The sequence below is a fragment of the Rhipicephalus microplus genome, chromosome 7, assembly GCF_043290135.1.
Source record: "Rhipicephalus microplus isolate Deutch F79 chromosome 7, USDA_Rmic, whole genome shotgun sequence".
Taxonomy (NCBI): domain Eukaryota; kingdom Metazoa; phylum Arthropoda; class Arachnida; order Ixodida; family Ixodidae; genus Rhipicephalus; species Rhipicephalus microplus.
In genome coordinates this window covers 118,498,771-118,518,949 of record NC_134706.1, presented here as the reverse complement: position 1 = coordinate 118,518,949, position 20,179 = coordinate 118,498,771, and the positions used below count along the sequence as shown (strand labels likewise).

At 43.3% G+C, this 20,179-nt stretch overlaps 1 protein-coding gene across 1 annotated transcript in view; it reads left to right on the top strand.

Annotated features, from left to right (window-relative positions):
* Positions 1-18,377, top strand: part of LOC119179504 (fatty acid synthase) — a 190,165-nt gene extending 171,788 nt beyond the window's left edge. Inside the window, exons 22-26 of the mRNA XM_037430591.2 lie at positions 3,782-4,132; positions 7,510-7,753; positions 10,730-10,966; positions 14,478-14,702; positions 18,157-18,377. Coding sequence (XP_037286488.2) covers positions 3,782-4,132; positions 7,510-7,753; positions 10,730-10,966; positions 14,478-14,702; positions 18,157-18,203 — 1,104 coding nt within the window. The 3' untranslated portion in view covers positions 18,204-18,377. The remainder of the gene's footprint in view (positions 1-3,781; positions 4,133-7,509; positions 7,754-10,729; positions 10,967-14,477; positions 14,703-18,156) is intronic.
* Positions 18,378-20,179: the final 1,802 nt, after the last annotated feature.

Genomic DNA, 20,179 nt, shown 5'->3' with positions numbered 1-20,179 from the left:
TTGACAAAGAGAGGAGTCTGAGGGGTGCTTTTCCTGGGGCGATGTCAAGCACCACCGTCGCTTTGAGATAGAACAGTTGAATTGCATGGACACTTGATTTTTATATTCAATATTTCAGGGTTAGAGTGACCGGTGATGACAGAAAAATTGCCTCCATAACCCGCTGTTGATATGTACAGGTAACAGATTGCGCTTTGACTGCAATCCCAGAAGAAAAAAAATGTGGTAAAGCCATGCAAGTTAATGCGTTGAACACTAAAAGCCAAGGGTTGGCAAAATAAACTGCTGCCGCACCGCATCATACAAGCTGCGTCTACTGTAACGCAGCTTTTGCCCAACACTAAATGGTTGATATGCAACGCCATCCACCAGCAGTGCCGAAGTTAGTTTCCACCATGCAGCTTTTCGCTTTTCAGCGGACACCACAACATTGTCCCGACGAAAAAAATCCACATGGCGTGACTTTAATTATTAATCTTTTTTGGAAAATGACGCCTAGTACAACGGTAATTACTAAGTGTCCACTAGGTCATAGGTGAATGCTTTTCAAATTAGGGATGCACATTTTAGGCGTCTTTAAGACACTAAGCACAGCTGTACGCTTTGTTGGTGCTGTTACTTACGACTGTGCCCAAAGATTCCTGAACACTTCGTACATAAATCAAATATAAATAAACCTGAAGCTTCGCTATTCATTTTATGTGACGCCTACTGCCAACCTCTCGTGATGCGCAAAAGCACAGCCTTGGACGGAACTAATACTACATAATTACTCAATCTTTTGTTTACCAAAACATCTTGACACACTTTTGCGGCTTGGTAATTGAGAGCCTGAGTGCCCCGCAGAACTATTCAGGTCCACTCTCAATCAAAATATAGTATTTATTGTTAATCGTTTGCCTCGCTTACAATTTACCGCCATAGACGCTAGCATAGCGTAGCTTTTAGGTTCTCGAAAACTCTGGAAATCGTTTTGCAATTTTGTGTGAGCCCCGCCTGTACAATAAAATTCATATAATGTCTACGAAAAAAAAACATGCCACTTAGGAAATACAAACCCTAATTTCACTGCTTACAACTGCTCCTCCCCAAAAAAAAACCGAGATTAAAACCTGGTTGGCAGACACCGGTTGAGATTTCAGCACTAACGTAGCCAATATTTTTTGTAATTTCATGAACTCTCGAGATTACCACGGTAACAGCAACCGAGGTGACACATTGAATTTTGGAAAGTTGTCCGTTGAGCCCGGGTTTCCCACCCGTAACGAAAGCAGCCGACGCCGATGCTGTAAGTTGCACGAAATTGTTCTTTGACACTATCGTGGCTATGCCCACCGCTTTGCGTATCCGTCTAAAACGCCAGCAGAAGTTTGGCGGCAGAGAAAAGAATATTTGGCTGCATTTACTCCATATGAATGTACCGACCATCCGCTGGAAAATCACATTGTGTCATTACCTGTGTTTTGTTTGAACGATTACAGGCATTGTTCATATGTTATGTCGAATATACGTCCTTTTGTCAGGATAACATTTCTCTTTAAGCACCCAAACGAGAAATTGACCCTTTTTAAAGACGACAGTCTTTCTTGGGGACGTTCGACGCAAAAATTTTGGTGTGTATAACTGTCCATCTGACTGCACATTTGTCTGTTTGTGCGCCGCAACGAATAACGTTACCCCAAACGGCACCACACGATACTTCACAAGGCAGACCCCACCCGCAACGCCCGTCAACATTGCTCAAGTTTTAGCGGTGATATTTGTGTCATTGTCAATAAAAAAGCGATTATTGCGCATATCTGAGGCACCATACCAACAAGTCAATTTTCTGTATGTGTGCCTTTATACTAGAAAATACATACATAAGTATTTATAAGTACCATGCCGTTGAACACGCTGCGCTGATATTGCAACGCTTGCACAAAAAGGCAAGTGTTTCCAACACTTTGCTAAGACGACACTGTGGCGGCACCTAGCCGTCGCTTTGCGTTCTAGACATTATGGCCTCCAAAATGGGCACTCACGCCGTGTGCTTCGTTTTCCAAGATAACTGCCAGATAACGCTCATGTCTGACGCGTGACGTGACTCGATGCGCTCATTTGCCTCCACTGCACACTCGAGGCCCTCTAACGCAGTGCCTCCAGAATACCATTCACCAATTTTCTTGCGCAGAACCTCAAATAAATGTTTTGTTCATTCTGTCCACACGCAAGATTATCGTCTTTCGACGACATTTGCAGTGTAACATGCAGATACAGGGCCAAATTTTACCTCACGGAATTTCGACGTTCCGTTGGCCTAAATCTTAACAGAATAGTGTTAAAGACTCGTATCAGAGAAATTCTGGCTTCGGCAGCTTTTTTGGCGTTGGCGTCGTTGTTTAATTTGAGCGAAAAATTACATATTTAGGTGTGACCGTAAAGCCAAAAATTATGAAAACAAAATTATTATTAACAATTTTCTGCTCTGAGTGAGGATCGAACACAGGCCATCTGCGGGGAAAACAGGCGTTCTATTACACCGTCATGAATCTCCTTGGGAATATAGCTATCTTACCATTCTCTACTTGTAAATGCTGCAAAAATAATGTTCATATCTTAAAAACAAATGCGTCATGTATGCAAGCGTCCCAGTGCAAGACGTAATATTGCTATAACATTTGCATGATACAAGTGAGCATTTCCACTGAGTGTGCGGACACTAGATTATCACAGTTTCGTATCTTAACACCAGCCACCCAATACGAGAGGCACACACGTTACTGCATGTGCTCCGTTATGGACATCTGGAGGGTGCATAGTAAATTCGAAAAAAAAAAACTTTACGTGGGTGATGGCTGGTGATTTAATGCATACTACCCATTGCACATGAAGCAGCCTTGTGAGAAAGTTTCACGTACACAAGGCTGCTTTTGACTTTATCAATTTTGTTGTAGTATTTCACAACTAAAACGTAACGTCCCACAATAAAAAGTATGCACTATGTTGTTCATGTATGCATTAAGGATAAGGTATTGCTATCACGTTCAACTCTTTAGGACGAAGCATGAGGCTTCCTCAATTCTACAGGGAAATCTGTGATGAGATCACTTTTTGTTTTACGCGCATATGCATGTTGTCCGCCGCCGCCACCACCGGAGTCTGTAACCACATCGGGTGAAATTAGAAAGAAAACGTTGCACCAAGAACAAAGTGGCGATGAAACCCAGCTTCGTTGGGAGCCATCCCAGTAATCTACTACTAAGCTACACCGGTGCTTGTAGCTTGTTGTCAAACTTCTTTAGGCAGGCTTGATGTCGGGAAAGCAATCACGGTAATACGACTTGTAAAGCGTTTTCAAATAGCGAAAGAACAACCAGTCGTCGCGCAACGCGATTAGCATAACGAGTGGGCTCCAACCGATAACAAAAGCTTGTTATTCTTTCCCTAATAAATGTGGCGCATACCTACTACAGCCACAATTTCCCATCGTCCTCAGCCACTGCATGGACCATTGACACAAAATTCCTTGCAAGTGTTTAGCGGTCACCATGCTTCTCAGAATAATGACAAAAATAGCATAGTGAATGCCGGCCTACAACCTAAAAGTTTATTAATAATGTCCTAGTGGGTACCAAGCAACTGTGCTCGCAGCAGTTCCCAATTAGTATTTTGAAAAAGCCCTGAAAGGCCGCTCTTTTAGCTATCACTGTGACTTTGCTGCACCTACCGCGCAGGACTGGCGTTTTCTTTTTATTGCAAACTGCTTAAGTAAGATGATATTGATGATTGATAATTACAGATACGACCGGAAGAGGACGAGCGTGTGACACGTGCCCCTCCGCTAATTCTTGAAGCAGTGGCGCGTCCCCACTTCTACCGGCACAAGTCATACGTCATCGTCGGTGGCCTGGGTGGCATCGGTCTTGAGCTTGCCCAATGGATGGTGACACGTGGATGCCGCAAGCTTCTTCTGATCTCTAGGAGTGGTATCCGTACGGGGTACCAGAGGCTTGCGCTTAAGCGCTGGACTGATATGGGCGCCACAGTGCTTGTCAGCACTGATGATGTGTCGACAAAAGAAGGCGCACGCAAGATTATCGAGACTGCATCAAGCTTTGGTCCCATGGGCGGGATCTTCAACTTGGCTATGGTGAGACAAATGAGTAACACACAGTCAGCTTTATTAGTTTTGTTTTACCGTTGGGAGACCCATCATATTACCTCTAGCATTGCTGGCCTCTCAATCTCGGAGATATCGCAGCTCTAATAAAGCATTTTCTCAGGTCTTACTACCTTAAAACGTTTTGTGCAACAAATGCGTTCCTGAAGTCACGAGCCCACAAGTTATGTGCAACAGGGCTATAATCATGTAATGTACACTGTGTTCGTATTTCATGGACTCAAATTTTAATGCTAAGTAAGATATTCAGCCTTATTCGAAATAGCTAAACCACAATTTACTGGACTAAGTCAGCTGTGCCATTCACACCGAAGCTTTTGCAGATATCATGAGAGAATAAGTGAAATAATTATGAACGATCGTATGGCTCACAACTACAGGTACAGTTGCTGAGCGATCGTCGATTTTAACGTTTATGATTAACTGGAATAAGCTTTTGCAGATATCTTGAAAGAAGTAGTGAAATAATAAGGCACGATCGTATGACTCACAACTGTAGGTACAGTTGCTGAGCGATCGAAATGATGAATTGAAATAACATGGACACCCTGACAACAAAAGAGCGTCAGCCATAACTCAACTAACGCAATATTACAAAAAAAGCTTGGCACCACAAGTGGCTACTAAAATTGAGTCTTTGATGTAAGATAAAGTGTGCCTGATTAGGAAATCTTTTATAAACGATGTTGTTGATTTTCCAATGTTTTCTCTTAATACACCTGGATCATTTTTGTAAGATATCAATATAACCTAAAGCTCGAGTGCGCAGCTAAAACCGATCCACCATCATGCCGTGTTCATGAAGGTTAACAGCTTTGTAAACCTCAAGAGAAAGTTGTCTTGTCATTACAACCTCACCGATTGTTGAGAGATGTATTCGGTTAATAGCAATTAAGCAGGGCGTACCACAAAAAAGAAAGAGTTTACTTCGGGCATTTTTATGCCATTCGAGCTCTTATCTTTTCACTCTAACAATTGTCAGTTCACGATAACTGTTTATATGTGAATAATTGTTCGACTGTTACAGTAGCCATATTTTTCTTATTGTTTGTTGGCGTTTCAAAAAATTTAGATACATTACCTGAAATACAGTTTCCCAAGTCCTAGTCAAACAATCACGTGAATACGAGTATTTAGAATTATGATATGTATTCATGCTAATGTCACTGACTTTCCTGTGAATCAGAACTTTTGAATAAGAGCAACAACGAAAAAAGTTAAAAATTTTTGAAAAGTTTCCTCTTTCTTACTTTCGCTACACGTTGCTTCATTATTAGAGATATCAATTTGTTGATGCCATTTTCGCTGCGCACTTAAAAGCTTAAGTTTCCCTGCATGTAAATTTTTTAATTTTCCCAAATTAATAAATAGACACTTTCCTGTCAATTGAAGGTATTAGTCTATGTAAAATTGTATCGCAAACTGAACGGCAGGTACTTAACGCGTGACTTCTTTGATCTACCAAAACGTGGCAAGGACAATCGCAGCATGAATATTAACGTCACAACATAAATAAACAATATAATGTAATAAATGAAAAATGGGCTAGTTGGTTTCACGACATTCTTGGTAACATTTCATTGCACATACAGTGGACAGGAGAACGGAAAGCTAGGAGCACTTGTTTGTCTCATAGCCTGCCATTCTCCCATAAGAGCGCCGAAATGTTACCAAGAATAAATGGACACCTGTACGTAGAGATTTATCGAAACAAAGGGGTATCAGCAATTGGCTTGTTGCAACATGCTTCCAGCAGATAGCAACCAGGAGTGAAGGTGTCAAACCGTAGGCCTATGAACGTCAGCAGCAGAAAACCGAGGTCCAAAAAGACTGGTGGAGAAAAACTTAAATTTACGTCTTGTAAGCAGACAGGTTTTTTAGTCATCAAAGTGATTGGTGGCTCAATATATACTATTTCCACCCTTAGTTAAATAGAAATCTGCAATCACTGAACGAGAATATTTTAGAAGGGTTCGTCCATTTATTGCGCATGGTCACCGCCTTCAAGAGGGCGTCCACTTCACAACCTCTCCATGGCCACTACGAGAGGCCGGACGGGTGGCAAGAGTTTTCTTGAGGCTGTCATGTTTTGCCGAGAACTAGTGCACACCTTATACCATTTTTCGCAAACACAAGTCTCGCGAAAGGGACCTGTGTCGACGTACAGCCGTGGCCACGTCTGCGTAGAGCACTCGAGGTGCTGGGTTTTACTCTGTGGGCCGAAAGCTTGAGACAGTTTTTTTTGCTTTGAAGTGGTGTATCAGAAGCATGCACAGCCTAGTTGTCAGGCTAACCACGTCAGAGCCTGATACCGCCCCAAGGTGTCGCCCCGCATAGCAAAAACCGGCTGTTCGCGTGCTCTACACAGACGTGGCCACGGCTGTACTCAATATATGATCATGTTGTCACGTTATACCGCATTCCTGGCACATTTTATGGATTAGCAGGGTCATTCGTGGTCATCACTACGTCGTTGCAGCACCTGCAAGTAAAAGCACACGGAATAAATGTGGGCGACAGGTGTAGGTGAGGTCCTTATGTTGCACCTAAATATAAGTACTTGGGGCTCTGAAACCTTGCCTCTATCGCTATGCTGCTGCCAGAGCCAGAATATCACATACAAAAAAGAGTGTACTATCGTCACGAAAATTCACTCTAAGCGGCTCTCCTGTATCAGGGCCATAAGCTTGACCTGTTACTCATGTACAGCAAGGTCCTCACTGAAATCCCCAGCAATTTCAACTTCTGCCTAATTACCCATTTTATATGTACAAGGCTATCTTACTTTCCAAAAATGGAATTCTAACTCAGGGTGTTTTGTCTCATGCTCAACTCTACAAAAAGGTGGTATCTAGAGTGAATTGACCAGTGAACTATTGGTGAATACAATTGAATTTAGCACATAGAGCAGCTATAGGGCCAATGAAAGAGCTACGTGAAAGAAATTCTAAAATAGGTGCTATTATAACTGTTTTGCCTTGCTTTCTTTATAAAACAGGATGGTCTGTACAGATGTAGTTTGACCAGAACTTCAAGTATTCTTTATTCAATTATATTAATTAATTCAGAACGTAATAGGAGCACGTGCGCATGACAAAAGGCAACAAAAAGATCTAGCCGCCTGAAATTATTCTCAATTTCAACTCGCATACAGAGAGACTTTCCTAGCTTCAATATTATAGGGGTAGGTCTCGTGAAGTGAGTATACACGACCAGAATAAACTTCTGTTCGCCACAACTGCATAACTTGCTTTAAATCCCGCACCATGAAAAGACAAGTAGAGCTGAAACGGCAATGAGGAGTGTAACAAAAGGTATTTTTCTTTATGTGTATGTGATAATGACAGGTTCTGCGTGATGCCTTGATTGAGAACCAGACGGCAGAGATGTACGCGAAGGTGTGTAAGCCAAAAGTGCTGGCCACTCAGAGCCTCGACGAGGTGTCGCGGCAGCAGTGTCCCGAGCTCGACCACTTCGTTGTCTTCTCCTCTTTCTCTTGTGGCCGTGGTCAAGTCGGTCAGACAAGCTACGGCTTCGCCAACTCCGTCGCGGAGCGCCTGTGTGAGCGAAGGGTCGCCGATGGGCTTCCCGGTGAGATAATCTGCTCCTGTTCCAAATGTATGCGTTGCACTACATGTAAACGCTTGCCCGGGCGAACGGATTACATATCATCATCATTATTTGCATACCTCACTTAAGTGGTTGCTTCAAATTTTCCCACCTTTAAGATAGGAAGAACCAGTGCAGTACGCAAGTGGTGCCATGAATACTTCTATCGTTAGGCTGGCGCTCTAATTCTACGCAACATAACTACTAAAAAAGCGTTGCATTCACTTGAGCAGCTGCTAAGCGTCCTACTGTAGGCTGTGGCCAAGTACGCTGCGGTTCAAAGCAAACCTCAATATTGTGACAACGTACCAGCAAGAACGTATCGGGAAATGTGGAGGTTAAGAAAAACAGAAAAGTATTTTATTTTAATAATGGAACAGATATAATGAACGAACCATTTCATATGTTTCATATGATTTAGTTTGTTAGAAAAGTATTTCCTTAAAGCACCACGCTGTATAGGTTAGGAAGTCAGTCCTACCCTTGAAGGAGACAAGTGCACTTAAGAAAATGTTGTCTTGAGCACACAGCTCTCGTTACGAATCCTTTCGTCATTTAGAGACGAACTTACAAATGGTGTGAAATTTACATGTAGTAGTTTCTCTGTAGGCAGCAAAATGTATTTTAATTGATTATAACTGTACGCTCATACTTTAATAAGGAACTTTATGACAGTGCTCTGTGAATGTACTAAAAATCACCAGAAATTTTGCAAGAACTTTTTCATAGTGTATATGTGATGCTGATGCTGAATTAAACAACTTTAACGAAATAGTATATAACAAAAGGATTTGTATAAATGGCAGATCCAACATCCTGTGGAAATTGTTAACTTGCAAAGCGGAAAAAAGAAAGAATGATGTATCACGTTAAATTTATTCTGCGCAACGTTACGAGGCGCACGTAAATCACGCCAAAGAGGACTTGCATGTCATGATCATTATGCTTGGACGTGTCATTTACCTTCGTCGTGTATTCACACCACGCAATTTTAAATTCGGTATTTTTGGAGCTAGCAAAACGGCCGTGAGCAGGCAATGAGCGCAGCGTGTAGGGATGTATTCCACCACATGTATGTCATGATCATGATGTTTGGACGTTTCATTTACATTCATCGTCTATTCATGTCATACGATACCACATTTGGTATACGTGCAGATATGGAAACGGCTACGCGAACGCTATGAGCATAGTATGAAGTCATGTTTTGTATGACACGCATGTCAGAATTATCATATTTATATGTGTCATTTACCTCCGTCGGCCATTCACATTACGTAATACCAAGTTTGGCATACTTGAAGCTAGCGAAAAGGCCGTGAGCGGATCATGAGCGTTGTTGGTTGTCGTGTTCTTAGAAGTCACTTATGTCAGTATTATCATGATTATACCAGTCATGTACTTTCAGGATCCATAAATCCAAGTTTGGTATATGTGAAGCTAGTGAACGATCGTGAGCGCACCATGAGCGTGGTCTGTAGTCATGACTACTCATACCATGAAAATCATGACATGCATATGATGTATTCCACGTTAGTGTCTGTTACCTATGCTCGTCAAGCAGTCATGTCATACCACACCAGTTTTTCAAAATGTCATCTGAACGAAACCGCCGCAACAGCATGCAAGACTATGAAAAGTGAATCATGACATTCTTAACGTGCAGGTTATAAGTTTCTTATTATGACTAGTGTGTTCTGTTCGCTACACAGTTAGGTTGTGCCATATTAACTTTGGTATCGATACTATTATCGACACGGCTAGAAAAGCTAAAAGTCAATTGCGGATAGATAGATAGATAGATAGATAGATAGATAGATAGATAGATAGATAGATAGATAGATAGATAGATAGATAGATAGATAGATAGATAGATAGATAGATAGATAGATAGATAGATAGATAGATAGATAGATAGATAGATAGATAGATAGATAGATAGATAGATAGATAGATAGATAGATAGATAGATAGATAGATAGATAGATAGATAGATAGATAGATAGATAGATAGATAGATAGATAGATAGATAGATAGATAGATAGATAGATAGATAGATAGATAGATAGATAGATAGATAGATAGATAGATAGATAGATAGATAGATAGATATGCAGAGAGTACCAAGAGTGCTTACAGTACGCAAAAACAGCGCTTCGAACTTTAACTTCCTCAATTTACTTTGTTAAAGCATGCCTTCCTTGTCGCACCATTTCCCCATAAAGTTTTGACTATGTTTTTGTTTTCGCCTTTATACATCCTCCCTTCCTTCTTTTAGAAACGAGTAAGTATTTGTATAAACTTGCAAAATGTGGTCATTGAATTTGGTATTTCAGGGTAACAAACACAGAAACTACATCTCTCAAAATGCTTTTTCTGCGCACCTTGTGCAACACGCTATATTTCATGTTCAAGAAACGTGGTAGAACTTTAACGGTGGTATAGTCTAGTATGACTGTCCTGCTACCTTAGATTCTCTTTTGTAGTGTCTAATATCAGTCGCGGCCGCTTGCTAGCATTCACAGATTAACGTGAGCGTTTGGCCTAGTCGGTAGTTCATCACGAAGAAAAATTTCCACAGCGTGGAAAAAAAAAAACCCGAATGCAGGGAAAGGCAGCTGACGTGGACGAGCGCCGAGGTTCAACTGAGTTTTTAAAGTTATTGTGAGAAATTTTCGGGTTATCACTCAATACATAGTGTCGTACGTAAGCCTATGTAATAATGATTTTGTCAAAAACCACCTCGACATATATTTCTCAATATGTCGCTACAAATTCGGATACTGCAGAACCACAATTTTTCTTATGCAGAGCAATTGCTTTCATTGAGCTGAATACCCTGAAAGTTCTTGTCAATGTGTAACGAAAAAAACTCTTCATCATGAATATTGAATTGATATCGAGATTTACAAGTTTTTTTCGCAAATTATGTTAATACAATATTTTTGTGTGTTTAGGCTTGGCCATTCAGTGGGGCCCTTTTGGAGAAGTTGGCGCGTTCTATGAAAGTATGCGCTCGGAAACGCAATTTTTCGGAGTTATGCCACAGCCGATAAATTCCTGCTTGGCTGTTATGGACTACTTCCTCAGTCAAAAACAGCCCACCGTTTCCTGCTTCGTGAAGAGTACCATGTCATCAACTCAAGACGGCGGCGAGAAGCGAAATCTTGTTGAGAGCGTGGCTCGCATACTTGGTGAGTTTGCTTGACCTTCTGCTCAGGTAGTTGGTGACTGTATAGAAAAAGAGAGATAAAGATAGCTTATTTCAAAAGGTAGAGAGGTTGGTCTGAGATGGTTTGCTCTATAGTCTGCTACATTTCACAGAATAAGGAGGAAAGGAGAAAAAAATGACGAGGAGTGAAAATCGGAAGAAAAACAAGTTAATCTCATGTAAATAACGTTGCAGCACTGTGACTTCGCTACAGTCTAGTGTTTTATGAACTCTGTCACAGACCTAGTACAACTTTTGATCTTGTTTGATCACACATTGCTTTTCAAAGGCCACTTTCACTTGGCGTAGTCACAGCGACTCCAGCGAGCTTTGTTGCGACATCTGAAGTAGGCAGTTACGAAATATATGCGCTGTTATTTTACTCACTTGGTAACATTCACAGTTCGGGCTGTGTGCATGGCGGATAAAGTGTACGTAGCGGCGAGTGAATGCAACGCCCAGGTGAATGTGGTGTAGCAGGCTGAAGTTGCCTCGTTTAATCCAAGCCTAGCGGCGAAAAGTTACCTCAAGGACTGTTTCTCGCACGCACCTGTATCTATGGTCTGGCTGCGACCAATAGGTTGCTGAGCACTGCGCGATGCGCGATATCAATAAAGGATTAACGCCACTTCTAGAAAACGGCACTTTCACGTCACTGGGGCGTTACGTACTTTGACTATGGCTTCAGGGTCAGCAAGCTTTTGGCTGCCATTTCAGTGTCCAGAGATCCATTGCAATGGCATCATGTCACAATTTTACTGCTTGAGGGAATTGTTTAATGATTTTTGAAGATAAGGTAAAATGTTGAGCGCTTTTTTAGCAAGTGTCAATGGCGCAATGCTAAATTTGAATCTGACAGTATGAACCGTTTACGAGGTGTCCAGCAGTACAAAAATATGATGGCTTTCCATAGTGCAACACGTTCTGCCGCTGTTGAGGATAGTGCCCAGCGGCAGTGGTCTAGTGGCTATGGACTCGGCTGCTGTCTTGCAGGCCGTGGGATCGAATCCCAGCTGCAGCAGCTGCATTTCCGATGGAGGCGGAAATGCTGTAGGCCCATGTGCTCAGATTTGGGTGCACTATAAAAAACCCCAGGTGGTCGCAATTCGTTGTAGGCGGTAGTTTAAGTCGAGCCATTCGCTGCTTCACATGACACTCATGGTTTCTTTAGTAGGAGGTAGCGCAAGTTTTTTTTTCATTTCTGTCAATCTTATTATTGTAGCGTCTAAATTTACCAAACCCGTGAGAGCCAATATTATATGTTTACCTTTTGCACTCCAAACTACCAGCACCAGAGGAGGTGGGGACCTACGTTCAAGCACGGTTTGGCGGAACGCGAAGCGCGCAAGTGGAGAGGCGGAGCCGTGATGGATATCGCCGACGATTCACAACAGAGTATTACGTGTGGAGGCTTGCCTGGATGACTCCCGAAGTGATTTTTTATACTCGCCGAAATGTTTGCCACTTTGACCGCAGCCAATAAGGGCCCAAGACGTGCACGTGCGGTATATATAATGTCGCAATAAGGCGGCACACCCACAGTGCACAGGTGTAATTGTCAATGCCATGGCGCACCGGCCAGACAACAGCATCTTTGGTCCGAACCACGGAGGTTCCAAACCACCGCACTCCCTGGCAGCTTCTCAATATTGAAAATATGCTTGTCCCCTAGCATGGTGCGTGGTAGGTCTGAACTTATTGTCCGCCAAACCATGACGGCATGCTGCGCGGTTTCTATCTAATTTTAGAAGGTATGCGGCTGCAATTGGTTACCGCGGTATCTAAGACTCCATCTCCGGCACTACCATATGGGGCGCTATACTTTGCAGTGTCCCACAAGGTAGACTAAAAGATCTAGTGTTACCTATTCGTCTGTTCACTTAGAGCAACTATTTTACCTGTGTCACTCAGAAGCAATTGGCGTTTCATATGCAGAGGGATATGATTTTTAGATTACCGTCATCAGTACATCTATGTGGACATGCGCCATTTGAAGAAGTTATCGATAGTGCTGTTTACAGGACGCTACAGGGCATCAAGAAGGGTGTAAGGCAGGGGGACACAATCTCCCCAATGCTATTTACCGCGTGCTTACAGGAGGTTTTCAGAAGCCTAGAATGGGAACAGTTAGGGATAAGAGTTAATGGAGAACACCTTAGTAACTTGCGCTTCGCCGATGACATTGCATTGCTGAGTAACTCAGGGGACGAATGGCAACTCATGATTACAGAGTTAGACAAGGAGAGCAGAAAGGTGGGTCTTAAAATTAATCTGCAGAAAACGAAAGTAATGTACAACAACCTCGGAGAGGAGCAGCGCTTCGAGATAGGTAATAGTGCACTTGAAGTTGTAAAAGACTATGTCTACTTAGGGCAGGTAATAACCGCAGAGCCTAACCACGAGATTGAAGTAACTAGAAGAATAAGAATGGGGTGGAGCACATTTGGCAAGCACTCTCAAATTATGACAGGTAGATTGCCACTATCCCTCAAGAGGAAGGTATATAACAGCTGTATCTTGCCGGTACTTAGCTACGGAGCAGAAACCTGGAGACTTACACAGAGGGTTCAGCTTAAATTGAGGACGACGCAGCGAGCAATGGAAAGAAAAATGGTAGGTGTAACCTTAAGACACAAGAAGAGAGCAGAGTGGATTAGGGGAGAAACGGGGGTTAAGGATATCATAGTTGAAATAAAGAAGAGGAAATGGACATGGGCCGGGCATGTAGCGCGTAGACAGGATAACCGCTGGTCATTAAGGGTAACTAACTGGATTCCCAGAGAAGGGAAGCGGGTTAGGGGGAGACAGAAGGTTAGGTGGGCAGATGAGATTAAGAAGTTTGCGGGTATAAATTGGCAGCAGCAAGCACAGGACCGGGTTAACTGGCGGAACATGGGAGAGGCCTTTGTCCTGCAGTGGACGTAGTCAGGCTGATGATGATGATGATGACAGGGCAAGTGAATTTCATGCGGCTGGCATGCTGCAAGCCTCGGAGATCGCAGCTAATGACTCGTTGAATATAGGCAATTATGGAACATTTACAGGTAATCACTGCCTGAAATCACCTCAAAATTATTATCATAGTGAGGGTCCTTTCTGCTAATTAAATAAAGTTTGTTCATCATCATCATAGTGAGGGCGCAAACACATGAGTTCCCACAATCTGCGAACAGGTGGAGGACGGGTGTAGGTAATGATGTTTTTTTTTTTTTTTGCGGGGTGCGAGAGGCACGTCCTCTGCTTCAAGGGGCAGACAGAAGGCAAATATGGCTGAGTGCTCAGTTTAGGTTTTCTATGCCATGTCGAAAAAATTCTGACGTGGGGAGCACAAGCACAGTGTGACCCCCCCCCCCCCCAGTCACGCCACTTATGTTGCGATAAGGCCAAAAAGATGTCTGAAGCAAAAAAAAACAAGTACACGTACATTCATCAATTGAATGCAGCATGCGTAGTTTATGACTACCGTGATGCATTCCTGGTCATATCTCACGCAGGCGTCAAAGATCCGTCCAAACTGAACTCGTCCGTCAGCCTCGGTGAGTTGGGCATCGACTCTATGATGGGCATCGAGGTGAAGCAACTGCTGGAGCGTGAATACGACGTGACTCTGTCCATGCAAGAAACTCGGCAGCTTACCATCAGTCAGATAAAGGAGATCGGCGAAGCAAGCCTGCGTCAACAGCCAGCGCTTGAAGCGTCAACTCTGGTCGAAATAGAAGGTACGTACTCGTTGAAACACAGATCGGGTGATGGAAAGTCCCCAGCAGTCACGTCTCGTACCGTGGCAGTGTGTGACTCGCGATTAAAGTGAGGTCCTGCTATCTATGTAAAATTAGTAAACAGTGGGCCGCTACTTGTTTAGGAGGTAGCTTCACTTTCTAAAATAAAGTGTACGCAGGGCAGAAACATCTGAATCGGGCCTAAAACCTGGTAAAAACCAGGTTTATTGGTACGACAACGTCTGTTTTTGGCCGTTAGTGTATAGTTTTGTATACAGGTACGAGAAAAATTAAACTAAATAAAACTGACAAAAAGTATAAAATCTACACACGTACTCCCTTGCGAATCGCAGAAATATTCTTTTTGCGTTCTAACCAGTAACTACAGGCTCCGGGTGGTCCAAAATGCATTTCATTGCAAAAGCAAGCAACCAGTATCTACACACACATTTTCTACATTTTTCTTAATCGGCTCGCTTGGCGACCAAATGTAAATCTCTCGTGTTTCACTGGTAAAAGAACGGTTACTAACGCACACAGACGTTCCTCGATATAGAACAGCATCATCAAGCGATGTAAACACCAAGCTCGAGCTATTCATTTCTTATCGGCGCTTATAAAAGCTGCCGATTTTCCGTCCGCAACACCCCAAGTACGTTCCACAACACAGGCTCGCAATGCTGGCATTGGCACTGGGTCTGTAAATCACACCAGCATTTAGAAGATTTGTGGCCGCAGCAGTAACTCCCTGGGGTTCAACACATTTAAATAAGGAATTAAGTATTATTTATTGATGTTTACACATCTATTGCTTAAGGCGACCGCTTTCACAGAGTGGTATTATTTGGGCTACATGCAGTGTTCCATATGAGGATTCAGCTTTTGTGCTTAGTGTACTGACATGAGAATGGTGAAATAACTGTCAGTTATCTGTACCGCTATGTTTATTGGCGACACAGGAAGTATGCGAAAATTAAAAAAAAAACATGGTGCGTCTTGAACATCGTGCGGAGACTGCTTATACTGTACCTTGTTCCATAATTCTTCTATGGGTCACTGATCATCTGCAGGCCTATCTTGAAATCCTGATGGGTGAAGGTGAGGTCCGTTATTGAGTTCTATGCTACAGCTAAACCAAGCACTTTTTAATGGTGTATTACGCTACAAAAACTTGCAATTTAAACATTTGAGCACTTCAGAGCGCGCAAGCAAAGGCACTACGTGTTCGTCTCGGCCTACCACGAACTACCTCTACCGCTGGAACAGCTATATTGGCTCGAGATTATCTGGTTACGACCTATAGTATACGTCACAGCCGACGTGGTGAGAGCACATATTGGGCCCATTTCACGGATGGTAATGAGCCATTTGGCGTTTCTGCCAGAGTAACGACCGCAGGCGTCATTCTCTAAGGTCGCCAGCTCCCGCCGGGCTTTGCTCTCACCCGGTTTTATAGCCTTGGCACGGTCACCATTCGCCTTCTGGAGCCTACGACAACCCGACGTGCGCCTCTCCGTCCCAGGAATGAGAAACAGAAACGTCCCTTCTACCTTCACCTTGAAGAAAGTAACTGTAGACTGCTTACACACCTCCTACGCTGACAGAATCCACGTACACACGAATGGATCTACCACCAAGACTAGCTCCACCGGTGCCACCGTCATCCCATCGCGACACATCAACATCACGTACAAACTTTGTCAAGTGAGCACGTCGACTAATTCGAAAATTGTTGCCCTGCGAGGTGCCATTGATTATATCAAGCAACAACCGGATAATCGACGGGCAGTAGGCAATATTCTGCGATTACAAGGCGGCTCTACATTGTCTTTCGTTGGCACTTCGTCGCGGGTCGTATTAACAACTCGTGTGGGACATCAGAAGAATTCTGCGTTATGCGACCGAACAAGGACACAACGTTGTGGTTCAGGGGGTATTAAGTCATTGCGGTGTGTCCAACAACGACCTCACGGATGAAGCAGCCAGGAATGCACACGTACAAAAAAAACCTTGATTCCGTACTTTAATCTAGGATTCACTCGGCTAAATACTCAAGTATGTTGGCGCAGAACATGACCCTCCAGAAGTGGCAGTCATCACAGTTCGCACATCATCAACTGTATTTTCTCGACCCATCTCAACATTGTGGCTACCCTCTGGTCTTTCTAGGGAGGAAAGTATGGTGTTGTGCCGTCTGCGCCTGGACGTAGCCTTCACCAATGCCTACTCATTTAAGATTGGAATGGCCGACAGTGCGGAGTGCAACGACTGCGCTGTCAATGAGACAATGGACTACCAGTTATGTTACTTCCCAGCATACAGAAACGAGAAGCTTCACCTGCGCAGTGTTTTAAATCAACTAGAGAGAAGTGATTTCACTGTCGATAAAGTATTGGGACCATGGCACTACCCATATCAATTCTGAAATGCAACGAAAGCGCTGTTGCGTTTTCTCAAATCAACTGGACAGAAGTGATTTCACTGTCGATAAAGTATTGGGGCCATGGCACTACCCATACCAATTCTGAAATGCAATGAAAGCGCTGTTGCGTTTTCTCAAATCAACTGGACAGAAGTGATTTCACTGTCGATAAAGTATTGGGACCATGGCACTACCCATACCAATTCTGAAATGCAACGAAAGCGCTGTTGCGTTTTCTCAAAGACACCGGCCTGTTTCATCGTTTGTGATGTGAAACTGTTACGCGTCGGCCCGGTCAGTCAACTTTTCTCTCCTCCTCTGTAACTTTCTTTCCCCTCTCTCCTACCCCAGTGCACGGTAGCCTACCAGGGTAGCCTTGGTTAACGTACCTCCTTGCCTTTCTCCCTATGCTCTCTCTCTCTCTCTCTCTGATGAATGGACGTAAAAGGTGTTTAGCGGCACATGCCATGAAAGAGGCTGATTGTCCAGTGGCTGCTACATGTTGGGAAATATCGGTTTTCTTGCACTTCTATCAAACGATAGATGTGCGCATAGTGCCTCTGTGGAGCCGTGCAGTCCTACGTGTGGCAGCGCATTGCTCCTTCATCGTTTTTTTTCTTTCCATTCTTTTTTTCTCGGCTTTCGAACCTCCTTTCGCATTCTGCCAGCTCTATAGGAAGTGCACCACATAGCATTTTACTAAACCTTTCATTCTCGGACATTGTGTCCTTTCTGTCTTACACACTCCTTAAGAGTTATCTTGTTCTACATCATGTATGCAGCTCACACCAATAAGTCGTTCGCAATTGCATCTTAATTTTCACTTAGTGTTTAAAAAGAATAACTGTGGTCACTGCAGGTATAATCACCAAAGGTGTATTCACCGCAGCTGCTCACAGCAGTCGGTGCAAATCACGGTATCTAAACACTTTTTCTTCATTTTAAACTACAGCAGCTTTAACACACTAGTGGGATTATCGAGATGAAAATTGGTATGTATAACTACCTATTCTCTTTTTTGTTCGTTGCCAGAACTGGATCAAACTGTTTCAAGTTCAGAAGACAGATGGGTTATCTAATATCACCCCCCAACCAGGTGCGAGCCCCACCATGAAACCATCAGGAACCGACTGGTGCACCAACCGAGGTCATCCACCTAATGATGTTCATCACATATGCTGAACATTATGAATACGCCAATATTTTACGACATAAACCAGCCACGAAACAAATAAATCTTTTCTGCAACCATTCTCGAACGAACTTTTACATACTGTTCTGCTCTTCATAAAAACCAGCCGCCAGACGAATAGTAATTGCAGCACCTACATGTCAGTTTTACATTTCTGCGTCTTCGAAGGCTTATTTCGCTCTGAAATTTGCCCGGTCGTTTTATTCTCCAGATGTAGAATCCACTGTATAATGCCCTGAAGTGCTATGCACTACGAACTAATAGCGAAAAGCCGAAATATTTGGTTGCCGTAGTGCCGAAGTGGTTACGGAGGTCGGCTACTCAACTTGAATGTACGAGTGCGATAATGGCCATGCCCCTCATATTTTGAGTAAGGCGGCGTGGTAGAAGCCAACGTAACATAAAACTTCGTGACAATAAAACTTAAGGTAATAAAAATCACCGGAAGCCCAACAGTATAGCATGCACCATGTTCATATTGTTTGGAAACCGTAATTCGCGAATTAAATGACGGAATAAGAAAAACATAAACGAAAAACTAGTGCTTGCCACACCTTACATGTTTTAAATGCAAAGCATTTCTCAGTGAACTTCGGCGACTTTGAGCGTATCTATCTATCTATCTATCTATCTATCTAGCCGCTTACGTTTGGGTGCTCCGGTGGTCACCCCCTTAACTTTGTGTGAACCAAAATTAGCATGGGAGGGTAAGATAGTTTGACTAATATGACGCGCTGGTCAAGACATGAATAATGTCACGATCCCGTCGCGTACGTCGTCAAACACTTCCCGTCAGACAGTGGCACATACTCATGGGCAGTTATGTGCCACTGGTAAGCGGGTATGTGCCACAGATGATTGACACTTAGTATCTACCCTGGAACCACGAGAACACACATGGGCAATTGTAACGCGGGAGCGTTATGCAATGCCCGACATTGGTAGCGTCGACCCAAAGTCACTGTTAATGTCAGTGTTAAAAGAAACCTGGCATATACAACAGTGGCCGCCGGACAAATGCAAATAATAAATTTCATGGTCTCAGCAGGAATCGAACCCAAGCATTCTGCGTGGCAGTCAAGCATTCTAGCACAGAGCTACGCCAAGTCTCGGAACTACTTTTCAAATAGACCCCAATCTTCCTCAAACATTAATAGTGGTTGCAGTGCTGTCTACCCGATTTTATAAACATTACATATGTACTCCTTTCATACAGCCGTCACGTCGGGATAACGTGGATTGTGGTGAGGTGCCATGCGCTGAAATTGGTTTAAGTAGCAGTGTCAAGGGCCAGCATCTTCGCGAAAATCAGCGCTTCATATCAGCATTTGATGTTGCTTAAACATATTTCCAGCTGACATTATTGTGCAAGAGGAAAACTGGTTATATAAACATCTGCAACTCTTCAACATATGTCCCTGCGTGCAACATTTGTACATATATTCAGCGTCATTTCTTGACGTGAGGCTCAAAAGAGAAGGCAACACGGTTACCTTCCCTCCGCGTGCTTCGCATAAAGTTGATTCCCATTACGTGGGATCTGCCGAATTTTTTTGAACACAAAACACGGAAATGGGATCTTCATGTGTGAATAATTACATTATTCAAAATCATGAGAGCACGTAAGTTCATTTTTACCCTAAGGTATATTACCTTACGGTAAACACGGCTACCATAGTGCTAGTTTTGCTTAGAGGTAACGTCCTTCATTCCAGTGGCCAAGGAAATTTGTTACAAGAGACACAGCGTGTATGGCGTTTGGTTATGTAAACCAAAGCTTGATTTGCGGTGCAAACTCGCGTGGGGCAGAGCAATGCATGGGCGGGGGTCCTTGTGCCGCACCCAGTCCGAGCTCAGCACTTG